This window comes from Pieris napi, chromosome 17 (genome assembly GCF_905475465.1).
Source record: "Pieris napi chromosome 17, ilPieNapi1.2, whole genome shotgun sequence".
Classification (NCBI taxonomy): Eukaryota; Metazoa; Arthropoda; class Insecta; order Lepidoptera; family Pieridae; genus Pieris; species Pieris napi.
Window position 1 is genome coordinate 1464080 of NC_062250.1, and position 18316 is coordinate 1482395.

General features: G+C 37.0%; 1 protein-coding gene across 1 annotated transcript in view; it reads left to right on the forward strand.

Annotated features, from left to right (window-relative positions):
* The first annotated feature begins 865 nt into the window (after positions 1 to 865).
* LOC125057864 overlaps positions 866 to 18316 on the forward strand; it is a 75532-nt gene continuing 58081 nt past the window's right edge. The window contains exon 1 of the mRNA XM_047661787.1: positions 866 to 1062. Within this exon, the coding sequence (XP_047517743.1) occupies positions 984 to 1062 (79 nt within the window). The 5' untranslated portion in view covers positions 866 to 983. The remainder of the gene's footprint in view (positions 1063 to 18316) is intronic.

Consider the following 18316-nt stretch of genomic DNA (forward strand, 5'->3'; position numbering starts at 1 on the left):
TCGCCCTGGCATTGAAAGTATCCATGGCTGACTTATCATAAGGTGAGCCACCCACCCGTTTGCAACTTGTTAAAAAAAACAAAGGAATTTATTTTCTCTATCATGGCTACACAGTATTCAAGTTCGGTCGAAGTGTAATTTTCTCGTAAAGATTACGACAATACCGGTTAGTGCTTACACTTAAACTTGGAGCGACATTGTAACTTTATCCGCACATCATTTAAATACATGAATGAGCCTACACAAAAACAAGACGTGATTGAGGCAGAACGTTGATCAACTACTTGACTATAAAAAATTATCAACGAAAAGACCCATAAAGACTCTTAATTACTTACAGCGCCGTATGTTAATCGTATTTTGATTTTGTACTAACTAGGACATATACGAATTAAATATTTAAATGTTAGGAGGTGATTAAAAAACGTTTTAAGACCATTATTGGTTATTATTAAATTATTAGCATTTAAATAATAAAATTGAAAAACGTTTACTACCGTTTATCAAATAAGGAGAAACAAAACGCCCGTGAACAAATGCATGAGTGCGCAATGTGAAATAAAAGAATAAAAACGTTGCCAACATAAATACAAATAAAATCCAAACTCTAAAAGCTTATAAATGGAACATTAAAACAAACCACCCTTTAACTACGAACCATTAAAATTAAAAAGGCACTTGTAATTACGCACTAAAGTAGCACCAATCGACATCAAATACAAACTAATAATGTAGTTAACGACTGCCATAAAAACAGTAACGTTTATTGGGACGAAAATTGACTAGCGACACGTGGTCGGAGGGAAACATTAGCTCGGAAATGCGAGATACAAAACAACCCTGCCCCCGCAACCCTTCGGAGCTCTTAACTTCAGTCTTACGCCGCGCGTCGACGTGAATAGTTGTTCCTGTAGCAGTGCACCAACTTAGTTACGTCATATTGACGAGTGATTTCAGTGTTATGGTGGTTCGATGGTTTTGAAATGGTTCGCCATAAGGAATCAAAGTATGCTCTTACGCATATTTCTGCGATATTTTTGTGGCTGTTCGCGTTTTTTAACGGTAAGTTTGAGGGTCAAAGGAAGTTAATGGTTTTGGTTATGGTTCGGTAGCTCCAACCGTTTCCTTTTTCCGGATTTAACGTTTTATTTTAAACGGTTCGATGCCATTTTAACCATCCCTTTGTTAAGGGTTTTATGTTACACAACAATATTGTCGAAAATAGCTGGTATTTTTTAAATTAGAATTGTTATGTAAAAAGTTTAATAAAATTATTTAAATTAATTTGATATATGAAAAAACATTAAAGTCGATATAAATAAATATTGTTTTTGAGTTTAATAAATAGTATTTTATACGTTTCTTACAGATAATAGAATTTAATAAAAAAAAATCTAAACAGTTGTACCAACATGTAAAAAAACTAGCAGAAATATAAAATCTTTGCGGAACTCGTTTGTGAGCACATGAAATATAGAAACGTTTCAAAGTTTGGCAAAACAAGATTGTTCGCGTTATCGGTTGGCAAAAATCTCGTATAAAAGTTATGATATCGGAATTCGGTTATATGCAAAATACGGGAGATGGGGAATATATTACTGACGTTTTTTGTAAAATTGGATGGTATTTTTATATTGGATCGTTTTTATACTTATAAAGAGGAAATATTTGTATTTTGTAGATGTATTTGAAATTATTTTCCTATAGGAATGTTACATGACTAACATAGTATATATTTTCAAAAATAAAAAAATTCAGCTGCTAAGCCGGATAGAACGTCACATATAAAATACCTCTGTTACTATACCTATCTGTTTTACTAGCCCGTGCCTATTTTATGCCTTTTGGCTGTCCACATTTTATAGCAAAGGGATTTGCTTGCGTTTTGATCTCACTACTATGTTAGTGCGCTCTTCTATTTTGCTGTCAACTTCTGACGTAAAAAAACTATTGGCGATTAAAAGAACTGGCGGTTCTTATAGGTTCTTCTTATCCTTTCTACGTCCTTGGTTTGAGAACTGGCAGTGAATGTAACATAGAGTTATACCATTCTTTTAACGTTCATTGTTGTTTCACAGGTTTGAATTAATATATTTCGATCTGCAATTTAAAAGTCGTGTTTTAGGCAAAAAATAATATCTACTCAATCGATAAACACATCATACAAATAGAGGTGTATGCGTATTAAACGTATTTAATTCACGTTTAACGTTTAATTCATGATCTTCTTATTGAAGTTAGATTTTTTTAAATACATATATTATATTATTTGTAAGGAATTTGTCCGAATTAAAACCTTTTATTAATTGAAAATAACAGTTAGTGTAAATTTCACAATTCTATAAATATTTGCCTAAGAATTTTAGCCAAGTTTATATTGAAGAACGTCGCGTTAATAACAGTTATCATTGCAGTGTCAGCAAAAATTTGCTTGCAATGGTTTAACTGAAGCTCACTTAACGGTCGTCCGCCTTGATCAACATGTTAAAAATTCTACCATATCACATCATTCCTGTATTCCTTTGTTTTCATAAAAAAGTATTACAGTATCAGTATTGGACACAACTCTTTCTACTGGGCGTAAACAATTGCAAAAAATTTAAATTAAGAATTACATTATGCAATGTAACATATCCCCACGTCACTTTACAAAGAAAATAGAGCTATAAAGTCTTTGAACAAACTACATTGTGAGATTCCTTTACGTTAGTTAACTCAGTAGTCATCCACTTATCAACTTAGTGAAACTTGACGAGCTCAAACCCCACTGCATAATAATTAAGACTAAGATATGAGAATGTTACTATAGCACTTGAGTAAGATAATGTTATGCAAGATACGTTATATGTAGATTTATACTGGATTTATATAATAATTACGCTAATTACATAAAGGGTTATATACTGCCAATTGATATTGAATTAATTAAAAAAATACAATAGATTACTTAAAAGAGATCGCTTGTTAGTAACATAGCCATATGAGGCTCTATTATGAAATGAAGTGTCAGTATATAAAGAGGAGCATTGTTGGCCTAGTGGCTTCAGCGTGCGACTCTCATACCTACGGTCGAAGGTTCGATCCCGGTTATGCACCAATCAATGGACTTTCTTTCTATGTGCGCATTTAACATTTGCTCAAACGGTGAAGGAAACCTCGTGAGGAACCTTAAACCCAAAAAGTCGGCGTGTGCATATTAGATTGACAAATAATCATAAAACTGATACAGAAACCTGAGGCCCAGACCTAAAAAGGTTGTAGCGCCACTGATTTATTTTTTTATTTTCAATATATTGAGATGTGTATGTTGTGTTTAAAAGTTATAATTTAGAAATGATTTTCACTTCGCAAAATAAAATTCTACCACCTAGCGTATTGCCATAACTATATATATATATGATACAAAATATGTTTATTTAAAATAACCTATCACCCCGAAACACAATTTACACTCCTAATTCTAATATCCAGGTCAGCGGACGTTCATAATTCTAAAATGAGTTCAATTGACTGTTTGTCCTTTCATCACGTAATAACAAAATTATTTGTACAAATATCTTTATAAAATAATAATGATTTTATGAGCAACCCCTGATATTCTTTGAGCTCATCGGAGTAGCTCAGTGATACTGGTCGAAACTAACAAAATGCGCGAAAAAAAAATTCCGTTCCGTAGTTTTCAAATTTATCGCCTTTCATCATCATCATCAGCCTCTTTATTCGGTCCATTTATGAACGTAGGAACGTTCATTTTACTCCAGTACACCCTGCACTGGCCTCTATGTATCCACTGGGAGCCAACCTCCTTGACGATATCGTCCCAGTCGGTTGGCGACCGGGCCGCACGGTCTTTTGCCCTGGCGATGTCTCCATTCCAGCCTACGGGTCTTTGCTATGCTGCGGTTCTGGCGGTGGCCTACCCTCTTATATGTTGCGACAGATATTTCTACGTTTATCGCTTTAACCCAGGTATAATTACAATACGTATGATTTCTTCAGGATTCTATTTTCGAATTCTGATCTCATGAAGTTCTTCTAACACCTGGTTAGAAATCTGTTCCAGCGTCGAGGTATCGAGTAACATAAAGCAGATTCCCGCGAATCGAAGTTCTTGTTGGTTAAAGTGCAATTTCACTTACAAAGGCTCTAGTTCCTTCGTCTTAGACATGAGCACTCTTAGGCAAGTGCATAATTGAGGGTACTCGTGATGTGAAAATGTCGGTAAATCGCTATAAAGGTGAGAGCGATGTTGGCTTTCTTCGCGTTCCATTAGCTTGAGTGCTTGATGAAAAATTACCTTTACATTGGGGTTTTTAAAACGTCTTTTGATTTCGTCTTGAAAGCTTTTGCAAGTATGGACAGTATGTCAAAAGTTGAATTTGCTTATGGCCTAGCTACTCGATATATTTCAGCTAATAATTATTTTTTGTTACCAAGTTTTAAGGTACCTTTTAGCGAAAGGCTTAAAAACTCGACAGACATGACTTTGATTTCCGGTATAACTATTTTTATGGCTACATGCCTATCTAGATCTGTTTTTTGTTATAAGAAAATATTTGTACAACTAACTGATTTTATAAAAACAAAAGCTTTTGAGCACTCCCCGATATCCTTTGAGCTCCAGAGTAGCTCAGAGATATCAACATACTCGGTCGTTCCAAATTTTAGGTCAAACACGTGTACTATTTCTGTCGCTAACAAAACGTGGATTCTAGCAAAGAACCGTAACAAAAAAGTGCATCATAATCGGTGCATTTATTTTAGAGCTTCGATGGCAAAGATACAGAGACAGCAAACTAAGGGCGTATCCCTTTTGCGTAGGGGTTAAAAATACACTAAAGAAAGACATTTTCTAATTACGAAAGCCACCTGTATTAACAGGAAGATTGAAATATATTTAGAAGTGTGAAATTTAATATGTTTTTTTAAAACATGTGCCTTAACTAAGACATGATGGAAGATTAGGATCTAGCCTAACTTAAGACTAATACCTAAGGTTTTAACATCCAATACCTTACTGTCTTTATTAAAAGGAAGACACTCTGTTCGTGTACTGTTTTCACTTACCTCTTTCCACTGTTTAGACTAACACTAATTCACTAATTCATCGTATCAGATTTCAGGATGAGAATTATAAAGCATTTCCAAGTAAATTGTATACATTTATTGCAATAGTAAACTCGGATAGAAAACATATGTTGATTATAAGTACATATAATAAAATCTAGATACACGGTCACACCGCAAATTACTACGTATACACATTGAGTCTATGTCTAATCCTCTTAACCTAATGAATGGGTGGATTTATTTCATACTACGAGATGTATGATGAACGTTTTGTAGAGATGTTATTCAGTTGAAGGCATCGTGACATGTCAATTAGAGAAATACGTTGTATTGGCTGAGATCCAATGTATTAGCCTTCTACACATCTATAGTAGACCTAAGTGGTTGTCTCTTTGTATCCGGACTTGTTCTGCGTAGGTTGTAAATAGATTCATTGTATGACTACGAAAAAAACTAGCAGATAGATTTAGGGTGTATATATAGGAAAATATTTTTGAAAATGCACCAGAAATCTTACCTGGATTATAATGGAATATGTGAATTATTAAATATGGAAACTGTAGTCTGTGTTGAAGTATTTTAACCTTCAACAACAATTTAGTTATTTCGTTTTAGTTTATACTAAAAAAGGGGTTTTAGAAGTGAAAATAAACCGCGTAAAGAATGTAAGTCAAAACAGAATATTTTATATCTTTATCCTTATCTTAATATAAATAAATTACGCGTCACGTTATTTGTCCGCTATGGACTCCTAAACTACTGAACCGATTTCAATCTAATTTGCACACCGTGTGCAGTTTGATCTAACTTAAAAGATAGAATAGCTTACATCTCAATTTACACCCGCAATATTATTTTATTTCAAAATGTTGTTGTGTTGAAAGTTCCAACGTTTCAGATAAGCTACAATTTAATGGGATAACCACCAAAAATGCATGATGATCGCCATGACTGGTGTTCTCCTACCGTTTCGTTACTACTATGTAATCTAACAAAAACCACAGCAACGCTAGGCAGGTCTGCTAGTATATATATATATATATATATATATATATATATATATATATATTTCGAAATATATATATATATATATATGTAATATATAATAAATATAATTCTTCAGTGGGCGCGTTTGTAATGAAACTCCTACGACAGATTTTGATGATTTATTTTTTGTGTATTTAAATGGATTCGAAAATAGATTAGATTTACAATTAAATTAATTTTGTTCGACGTATACACAACAACGTCTCTCGGGTTCGCTAGTTATTTATTATAACTTATATTTTTGTGAATATGAACTATTTTTATTAGGTTAATCTTTACTTGTATAGTATATCTGTTATTTAATTAACCGATGCTTTCGTATGCGTAAATGTCGGTTTTTAAAGGGCTACTATCTCGAGAATCTAATGAAGGGTTCGCAAACAATGTCACGATTAAATGTCGCCGATACGTTAGGGTCAGCTTAGAAAAGGCCAACGGATTATTCTGATAACTGCTGTTGGCTATTTTGTATTCCGAACAAACCTTTCGGTTTAAATCATAAAATCTTAAAGCTTTGTAAATCGATTGACACTTTTTTTATTACTCGCAATGATGGCGCCGCATTTGAAAGCCTGTCGGTTTTGTGTCTATGGGGGTAAGGTGCCTCATGTCACATAAAAAAAGAAAAGACGCAACGTTTTTTTAATGAATTGTCTTTACACTAAGGTACCTATAATCTAATACATAAAATTCTCGTGTCACAATGTTCGTTCCCATACTCCTCCGAAACGGCTCGACCGATTCTTAGGAAATTTTTTATGCATATTCAGTAAGTCTAAGAATCGGCTACAATCTTTTAACCCCCTAATAAGTGATAAGGGGTGTCCACCCCAAAAAAAATATTTTTATTTTTTGTTTAATTTTTTTTTATGATACAACATATAAAAATACATACAACCCCTAATTTTCACTCCTCTACGATCAACCCCTATTTTTTATTATTGATAGTTATTTTATTTAACTAAAATAATGTTTCCTTGAAATAATATATATGGCAAAAAATAAATATACATGGCAAAACGTTTGCCGGCTCAGCTAGTTAAATATATAAACTATGTTAAGTAGCAAGTAAATCAAGTAATGTCTTACAAAAAATGTTAGTAAGAAACATAAAACCTAGTCCAAATAGATATATTTACCCATATCATGTACCTAGTAGGTACCTGCAGTACACGTCTCCCATCCATATCTCAAAACTGATTAGACTTTAAAACCTGAATATTTCTTAAGTCCTAGACCTAAAAGGATGTAGCGCCAATTGTATATATAAGTGATTTCTTAATATAATGGTATTACCGATTTTTATAAACACTCAAAGCGCAGTGTCAGCAGTACAAGAGTGCTTTGACTGAGGTCGTCCGTTCGGCTTAAAACTCAAATGAACACATGGTACAGAAGGTCTGTGAAATGATAGTGATCAAAGAAACGAAAGCAACCAGCCCTGCGATTCTGTAACTCACTTTTCGAACTGACACAGCGGTTTTCGCAGCGGCGGTCGCTCTGAAATCAGTCGTGAAGCAGTCATTTTATGATTTGGCATTCTTAAAAGGTGGAAGCTTGTAGTTTATTGTTTATCAGAATGCCAAATCATAAAATAACTGCTTCACGACTGATTTCAGAGCGACCGCCGATGCGAAAACCGCTGTGTGAGTTCGAAAAGTGAGTTACAGAATCGCAGGGCTGGGCTGAAGTACAGTTTTGTATCGTTTGACGCGCTGTTTATTACATACGATACCTACTCGTTTATTTCCATCTAGTATTAAAATAAACCAAGTGAAAAATAAAACATTTGTGATAACACCTCATGTGTTACATCGATGGCTTTGTCAAATGTTCGCTTCGCTTACTTCGGAACATAAAAATGTTTTCCAAGCAATGAGTGGAGTCACAATAAAATGTTAGTTCACGGACTGTCGCGTCTGCGTGGTCTAATATATGGGTTTAGATTTGACACGTGAATGCTGTTTATTCGCACGAATGGTTTTTTATGATTTATAAAGTATTAGTAGAAACTCGTAATCATTTCATACTGAAATTGTATTTTCTAGTGCTCCTGAGAGGTGGTCAGTTGGAATTAAAAATGCGGGGAGAATTTTAGATACACTTGGCGAAGATATACAAAGATAGTGATCTGCAGGACGCCTTTACTCGTGAGAACTAATGTTTGAATAGGATTATTTTATTCAATATTAGTTTTATTTTTACATTTGTAAAATTTAATTAAACTTTTTAAGTTGTATATATTTATATATAAACGTTTTAATCTAATATATAAAATTGTCGTGTCACAATGGTCGTTCTCATACTCGTCCGAAACGGCTCGACCGATTTTTATGAATTTTTTTATGCATATTCAATAAGTCTAAGAATCGGCTACTATCTATCTTTCAAACTCCTAAGTGATAAGGGGTGTCCATCCCAAGAAATTTTTAATGATACAGCATATAAAAATACATACAACCCTTAATTTTCATCTACCTTCTACGATCAACCCCAATTTTTTACACGCTTTATATTAGCTTCACCTGTATGTATGTATGTATGTAACCGACTCCTTCGGACTCGATTTTGACCCACTTTTAACGGACAGATTTAATTCAAACTTTGCGCACCTGTCAAAGATCGATGACAATGCAAAAATCCGAAAAAAAAAAAATTAACTAATAAATTAATAATAGTTTAAAAAACTTAAAAACACGCTTTTAAAGCACATCAAACTAAAAAGTGAAAAATAATTCCTAATTTAGGCTGAAAATGGTAATGAACAAAAAATACTGGTATTATTGTGAAAAAGCGTGGGGCGCTCTGTGCCGTATTTTACGTCTATCGAGTAACCCACACTTATTATTATTGTAGAATGTAGATAGTTATTTTTATTGAACTAAAAAAATGTTTCCTAGAAATAATATCCATGGCATAAACGTTTGCAAACCTACTTAATCGGTAAACCGTAACTTACCTCGTTAATTTCTCACATACATTACATTCACTAAATGTTAGTATTTACATCTTGAGCCAGACTTTTTATTAACGACAGAAATGGCGGGGCAAATTTCACGAAAACGGCGCTCTCGCGAAAAATCTCGACTAGAAATATGATAGCAAATTTCGTTAAACCGCGTATTATCTTTGGGCACACGCCAGACTCACGTGGTAAGTGCTGTATCGTTGAATAATGGATATGACTCTGATAAATGTGCTCCATCGTTTAGAAGCTTTATGTTTTTTTTTTTTTTTTTTTTTTTTTTTTATAAAACAGGGGGCAAACGGGCAGGAGGCTCACCTGATGTTAAGTGATACCGCCGCCCATGGACACTCTCAATGCCAGAGGGCTCGCGAGTGCGTTGCCGGCCTTTCAGGAATCGGTACGCTCTTTTCTTGAAGGACCCTAAGTCGAATTGGTTCGGAAATACCTCAATGGGCAGCTGGTTCCACAAAGTGGTGGTGCGCGGCAAAAACTGCCTTGAAAAACGCTCAGTTGTGGAACGGCGGACGTCGAGGTGATACGGGTGGAATTTCGTACTCTGCCTCGACGTCCGATGACGAAACTCAGCTGCAGGTATTAATCCGAACAACTCCTCTGAACACTCTCCATGGTAAATGCGGTAGAAGATGCAGAGAGACCCCACATCTCTACGCAACGCCAAAGGATCAAGCCGCTCGGAAAGGGATTGGTCATCGACGATTCGAACCGCTCTGCGTTGAATACGGTCAAGTGGAAGGAGCTGGTACTGGGGAGCCCCCGCCCAGAGGTGAGAGCAGTACTCCATGTGGGGCCGAATTTGCGCTTTATATAGTTGCATGCGGTGGCCCGGAGTGAAGTACCGTCTCGCCTTGCTGAGCACACCAAGCTTTTTGGAGGCTAATTTAGCCTTTCCCTCCAAGTGACCGCGAAACTGAACGTCGTTCGATATGTCAACGCCAAGTATTCCAATGCTGGCTGTGGCTTTAAGAAGAGTGTTTTCGAAAAGAGGAGTAGCGACAAAGGGTGTTTTTTTAGCGGAAAACGCGCAAACTTGTGTCTTCTTGGGGTTAAATTGGACTAGGTTTAGTCTGCCCCAGTCTGAGACTCCACGTAGAAGATTTTCGACTTCAGACACAAGTTTGTTCCGGTACTCATCGACAACTGCCCGAGAAATACCTGCCCGGCCAGTGTAAAAAGTATCCCCAGTGCTGTCATCCGCATAGCAATGAATGTTGCTAAGTTGCAACATATCATTGATATGCAGAAGAAACAGGGTCGGGGATAGAACACAGCCTTGTGGGACCCCCGCGTTCACGGGTTTAAGGTCGGAGCATGCTCCGTCGATGACGACCTTGATGCTCCGATCGGCCAGAAAGCTGGAGATCCAATCGCATAATTTCTCGGGTAGCCCATAGGCTGGAAGCTTCGAGAGTAGTGCTCTGTGCCACACCCGATCGAAGGCTTTCGCTATGTCCAAACTAACCGCCAGCGCCTCCCCCTTGGACTCAATTGCCTCTGCCCATCTATGTGTAAGGTATACAAGAAGGTCACCAGCCGAACGACCACGACGAAAGCCGTACTGATAATCGCTAATCAGCTGGTGGCCCTCTAGATACCTCAAGAGCTGGCAGTTAACAATGGATTCCATTATTTTGGAGAACAAGGAGGTTATGGCTATTGGGCGATAGTTGGACGGATCAGAGCGATCGCCTTTTTTAGGGATCGGATGTATCGAAGCGGTTTTCCAGCACTTCGGGACAGTGCCAAGCGAGTACAGGTACCGGAAAAGGCGCGTTAAGACCGGAGCCAACTCAGGAGCACAAGTACGCAGCACAATTGGGGGGATACCATCCGGCCCGCTCGACTTATGAATGTCCAAGGAAGATAGTGCTCTGCGGACAGCACGTTGCCGGAATGTGATTTCCGGCATCGATGAATCACACCGCGAAATGGTCGGTGGTGATCTTCCTCGGTCATCCAAAGTCGAGTTGGACGCGAAGAGACAGCCTAAAAGGTCGGCCTTCTCCTTCGCAGTGTGGGCCAGCGAGTCATCCTCCCTGTGCAGTGGTGGAATAGCGGGCTGACAAAAATTCCCTTGGACAGCTTTGGCGAGAGACCAGAAGGCTCGAGTCCCTGAAGGGAGTTGGGCCAATCTCTCGCCAAATCTGGCAATGTGCTCTGACTTTGCCTTAGTGATTTCCCGTTTGAAGGACCTGGAGGCTGAGTTATATGCTTTTTTAAGTTCGCTGGTATTGGCATCACGAGATTTCGCCGCTTCCGCCCATGCCTTAAAGCATTCTCGCTTTCGACACGAGGCCGCCTTGCAAGAACGTTTAAACCAGGGCTGAGACTTGCCACCGATCGGCACCGCAGAAAATGGAATAAAGAGTTCCATGCCCTGCAGAACCACTTCGGCGACAGAGGCAGCGACGGAATCTGGAGCTTCCGACGAAAAGCACATAGGCCCCCAAGGGTAGGACGCAAAGAAAGACCGCATCCCGTCCCAATCTGCTGACTTGTAGTGCCAAATACGGCGACAACCCAAAAAGCGGGGCCGTGAAGGGCGCGTAGAAGGCACAATACTCCGGACCACACAATGATCTGATGAACCCAATGGCGGGTCAACAGAGACTTGATAGTTCTCCGGATGTGAAGTCAGCAGAAGATCCAACAAAGAGGGTTTATGACCATCCACATCTGGTATTCGCGTAATCGCAGGGACCATTTGTGTCAGGTCGTAGGCTAAAGCAAAGTCGTGAAAGGATCTTCCCGCGTGATCGGTGGTATCAGAGCCAAGCCAATCGGCATGGTGGGCGTTAAAATCGCCAAGTATCACGATTTCAGCGGTAGGAACCCTTTCGAGCAGGGAATCTGTAGCCATTTGAATGTGCTCGATGAGTCGGTTAGTTTCGTCATTTCCGCTATGGGACCTATACAGACACGCATAGAATCGCGGATGGTCATCGCAGTCTACGCGCAGCCAGAGGTTAGATAGGTCCCTTCCTTCAAGCGTCCCGAGGCGACGAGAACAGATATCCTCCCTGACGTACACGCAAACTCCCGCCCGCGGCACAAATGAATGTTCCAATTTATACCCCGGGTAGGAGAGGTAAGAAGTATCAGCCGGGGAGGATATCTGAGTCTCAGTAAGGAAGAATAAGGCCGGCTTCGCAGTTTCTAAGTAAAAGTGAACCGCGTTTAGGTTAGTTTTTAGCCCCCTAACATTTGTAAAGTCCACCGTGAGCGTGGAAGGGGTTGCCTTAGGTAAATGCTTCCGTTTGCCCCGAGATCGAAACCTATTAATGCATAAGTTTTTAGAGCAGTTTTTGCCCCCCCCAGAATACGAAGGGCAGCCTGTGCATCCACCATCGAATACCAATTGTTCCGATGATGGACGCCCAGAAGGGGATTCTCCACAGCGTAAACGTGTGGTACCCCCCTGGGGTAATCTCTGTTTGAACTGCATCTTCATACTTATGGGGGGGGGGGGGATTGATGAGCTCCGGGAGTCTCACTCACCGCACGAAACGCGAGTACAATAAGATGAACTTATTGCATCACTTCACGCCGGTTTTCTGTGAGACAGTGGTACTGCCCCGGTCGTGCCTGCCCATTTGGCTGAAGCCCTAAAGCAGCAGCATGGCACTCCCACTAGGATGGGGGTTGACTGATTGCACTGGTGAAATAACCTCTTTTACAGGTTATTTCACCAGTGGGCGATGGGGTCGTCACATCCCGACGCCGGAAAAATGTAAATGCTTTCGGCTTTTGACCACGCATGAATCTTCTTAAGGTGTTCTCATTTTTAGTAATTAGCACGTGTGCGTAAATAATACTTGCATAAAAAAAATAAGATTCCGACATACATTAACGCCTGGCAAAATGTAATGAAGAGCAGTGTTGGCCTAGTGGCTCCAGCGTGCGACTCTCATCCATGAGGTCGTAGGTTTGATTCCCGGCTATATACTTTCTTATAGCGGATAGACTTTCTTTCGATGTGCGAATTTAACATTCGCTCGAACGGTAAAGAAAACATCGATTTGAAACAGGCTTGCCTCAGACCCAAGTCGACGGCATGTGTCAGGAGGCTGATCACCTACTTGCCTATTAGATTGATAAATGATCATGAAACAGATACAGTATTTAACCTAAAAAGGTCAAACTGATTTATTTATTTTTTAAAGTATAAAAAAACCTACCTACTTGCGTAGAACATTGAACTGTGATTTAGTAAATGAAAACTATTATTTATTTTATTTAAAAACTAAGAATGTCAATTCATAATAATCTTTAATTTATATGTATAATCTATTTTTTTTTTGTTTATATAGACGATTACTTACGTGATATCCAGGTTTAATTCCTTTAAATAAGTAAAATGAAAATGTAATTTTGTAGCTGTTAGCAATTAGTGAAAACTTTAAAATTTAAGAATAATTAATTCAGTTCTAAGATTCCCATACCGTTTATACGCAGCACCTTGAGGCATGGGACTCAAATTTCTGCAATATGAAAGCAATACGATTTCCACAAATCTAAAACCTCTAATACCAAGCGGGTTATTCTTCTATAAACCACATGCTACTTATGCTCTAGAAGTGAAATAAATTTTAAAAAGCAATATTATTTGAATTAAAGTCGTGTATTCTTTGGGTTTGAATCCTCGAATATTTAGCAAAAAGGGCGACCGTTACACCTGTATATGCGCTGAGCTATTCGTGTATTCTCAAAGGCATTTACTCAAAACGAACTGGTAAAAATATAGCGGTCGAAATTGTAAAAACGCCTCGCTGCACCCAGAGCGGGTCACTCGACTGTATACTGTATGTTCCGATATAACATTTAAGGAAATTGAAAAAATTCGCGTCACCTGTTGATTTAATTGGTATAATGCCATTAGTCAGTCTTGAGCAACCATATTGTACAAAATCTAAAACATTATTATTACTATTTTGTTACCTATTCATCAAAAAAGTCATAAAACTTTGGTTAAAGAAATACAAATTTAAATTGGGAAACAAGTGAGCTGGTATGCTTATATTTTTTACTACGCAGTGAATACAAGTACCAACAATTAGCCTAGTTTCTGAAAAACTAATCAACATCTAAAATTACCTCAATTTAAATCATTAAATTAAGAGAATACTCTTCACATCCGGCAACCTTCGGCAACGCAATCGCGAGCCCTCTGGTATTGAGAGTGTCCATGGGCGTCTGTATCACTTAACAAGCCTCCTGGCCGTTTGCCCACTATTAAAAAAAAGTGTGTGGGTGCTAATGTTACACGCGTTAAAAATTATACTTCTTAGGCTTAACAAGGTAAAAATCTTTAAAAAAAAATTATCTTTCGCCTTCTACGTTTGTAGAAAAACGACAAGAACAATAGAAAAAAATAAAATGTTCACTATAGCTAACTTCAGGATGTCGGTTTTTTGTGACGATGTGCAAAAATTTACTCTTATAATTTTTCCCTAACGCGCCAAAAGACGTACGTCGTACAACTTCAAAAACATACGTAAAAGTACATATTCTCTATCAACCATTGCCAATAATTTTGTACACACATAATGTCATATGAAACGAAATCTTCACAAACTATTTGGCAACATCCCACACTTCCGGTCACACAGTATATAAACTGTTTGACATAACTGGCTCGAAACTTATCGACAGATTTTTATCTTCGAACTTTAACTTGGTAACGACTCCATACCCACAAATTCCCGATCTCAACCTTATGTATTTTGGCTTACGCAAACTGAATACAAACTAAGTTAACCCAAGTTTCCCGCTATAAATGCTAAAAGCCCGATAAGAACTTATCTGTACAGCGCAGTACTGAATTCGGGACGATTTAAGCTGTATAAAAATTGTGCCATAAATAGGACGTGTAAGAAGTATGTGGTTAATGTTACGTGGGTTGATTTTGGCATATTTATGAGGCATTTGAAGGTTTTATAAAAATAGGATTTTCTGAAATAGCCTTTTTGATACGCGTGCAGGGATTGATAAATGGGCGAGTCAAAGTTGTTTTTGGAAGCGAACCTTTCGCTAACAAACGTAACTTATTATTGAAATGCAGGTGATTTATTGAACACATAAATTAGATAGTAAAAGTAATTCAGTCTTAATTGCATTTAATCTCTATATATATAATACATATATACAATTCTCGTGTCACAATGTTCGTTCCCATACTCCTCCGAAACGGCTCGACCGATGCATATTCAGTAAGTCTGAGAATTGGCTACTATCTATATCTTTCAAACTCCTAAGTGATAAGGGGTGTCCACCCGAAATTTTTATTTTTTTTTAAGATATAGCATACAAAAATACATACAACACTTAATTGTCACCCCTCTACGAACAACCTCTATTTTTTATTACAGTAGATAGTTATTTTTATTGAACTAAAAAAATGTTTCCTAGAAATAATATACATGGCAAAACGACGTTTGCCGGGTCTGGTAGTATTAATGTTTTTCTCTTATTCTCGTTGGGTATATACAGCAACATTAAAGTTTAAAATATAAGCTTAAACTCCGTTTATCTTTTTACATTTTCGCATGTTTTACTGGGTGTAGTAATGGGCCTGTCAAAGTAATGGACAATCGATAAGACCGTGTATTCATCAGTGTATGAACGTCATTAGTTCGTGACGTTGGAGCTTAATAGCAGTTAGCGCTTAAATCAATAAATACATCGTGAAACTCGTTAAAACAAAGAGGTAGGTGGATAAAGTTTTTCATGTAGGAATTGTCCAGGTGCACTAATTATTATGTAGTTCTTTCGTAACGGTAAAGATATATATATAATTTGAAAAAAAAAAAACCAAAAGATAGTCAACATCTATTTTAATGTTATTTATTTCATTATTGCAATTTTCAATTCGATCTCTGTTCTGCAAACTATTACTTGCAACTGGATTTTATTTTAGAAGTATTTTTATTATACAATTTAGTTTCTGACCGTAAGGCAGTATTGTTCATTAAGTTTCTGAACATTTTACATAAAATATAAAAAATGAAGATTGAAGAGAAATGAAGAAATGAAATGAAGAACTTTTACTTTTACAATTGATTACGAATATTGTCAGTTCCTCCCAAATCCTTAGATATTATAAGGTCCTTTATAATATATATTATAATATCTAAGACAAAATACCTTATCTTATTTGGAATTGTAGGTTGCAAATAAACAGTTGCTCTAAAAACAACTTTTTTTTATTTTAGTACTTACAAAAACACTATAATAATTACATTATTTTGTGTGTAAGTATATTATTTAAAATAACAATTCCTTTTTAGTCTTTTTACAATAGTTTATGTTTAAACAATAAGGCTATGTTCAGATGGCAAAAACTTGACGCGCGTTTTCAAATCGCGCGACTAGACATTGTGGTATTTTCATACAACTGTTCACATGAGCGCGCGTTAACGCGCGTCAACGCGGCGCTCAGAGAAAAAGTCTCTAGACGCAGGTGATCGCGCGTTGACGCGCGCTTTGATATTAATGTAATGTCCGTTTGCTGTTCAGATGAGCGCGCGCTTTCATCGCGATCGCATGTAATTTTGTTAATTTTCGTAATTATATTTTGCTCTCGCATTTAAAATGAGTGAAATTGAAGATATTGACATCGACTTACTAATCGATGAAGTAGAAAAAAGGCCAGCAAGTTGGAATATAGCAAATTTGTATAAAAAATATAATATAATTTGTATTTTTTTTTTCAAAATTGGATGAACCCAATGTGTACGTTTTCTTTTTCTATATTTTTCTTTATAGTATAACCACAAAATAATAGCCTCTTCCACGTTCATTTTCTACGTTCTACCGAACTAGACTTACGAGTACTCTCGCAACGCGCGTTAGCGCTCATCATCTGAACGCTCTTCAAATTTGATCGCGCGTTGACGCGCGTTAACGCGCGTTACATGTGAACATAGCCTAATGAATGTATTCAAGAACGGTGACTTTGTCTTCTGTCATTTCTGTCAACACCAAATAAATCAAATCAAAATCATTTATTCATATAGGTAGGTAACACAATGTACTTTATGAACGTCAAAAAAGGAATACACATTAAATGCTTCTCATTTTATATTTACTGCCAGTTCTCAAATCAAGGGCGTAGAACGGAAGAGAAGAACAGGCAACAAACTCTCCGCCACTCTTTAATCGCCAAGTTTTTTGTTTTACACATGTTTGTGAGGAGCTGCAACCATTACACCATGTTCTACATGACATCTTAAGTTATTAATAGATAGGTAATTGATAATAATAAAATAAATTAAAAACACAGATTATTTCCTTCATCAGCAGGAGGTATGGTGAAATAGGAGCACGCACTTATATTCTCGTGGGAACAACACGCAAATACATAGTCGAATTAATTAACACTAGCTGCTAGCGCCATCTAGTATAGGATTGGATAGTAGGTACATGGCCACTGTTCCTGTAACTACGGATGGATGTTGTACAAAATAAAGAAACATACTACATAGTTTCTTTACATATATATTATATATCAAGCCCCCTTTTTCAATTAATATACGTAACATAAAACCATACGTATACACTTTAACTTTCCTCAAGAATCTCCCTATTGGTGAATACCATAGAAAAATCTCTCTTCAAAAGTGTATAGTTTATCGCGTTCATATAGACATACACAAACTGCCGGGAGTCTTCATTTCATTATATCTAGGAACATATTATGTATTCTATCATGGAGATTAACTATCTGTAACCGGAAAATAATTCTTAATCTGAATCCCTGAGAAAATAAAGAGAAAGATTAACTGAAGTTAATCCAGAGAGTACTTAAATTAACAGATGTGCGTCGCCGACTTATAAAAGTTTTATCAAAAGTAGCCGTAGAGCTTTACTTATCGGCCTATTTTTAATCCTTTGTGATGAAAAATTTAAACATTAATTTAAGCTAAAAATTAAATTACACTGAACCTCAAAGTATTAACAATAAAATCGACTTAAAACAAAGTCCTTAATCGTTTTTCAGTTCGTTTCCCTTCATCAAGTGTACCTTGAGCATAGATTTGAAGATAATCCACATAAAGGTATCTGTACTAAAACCGAATAGTTAAAAATGGCAAAAAGAAGAAGATAGCACACAACCCTACTACACTGACCTCAAACCACTGTGAGCAATGAGACGGATTCGTTGATCACAATGCGTTGACGGTGCCCAAATATATATAGCTAGAGAACCAGTCA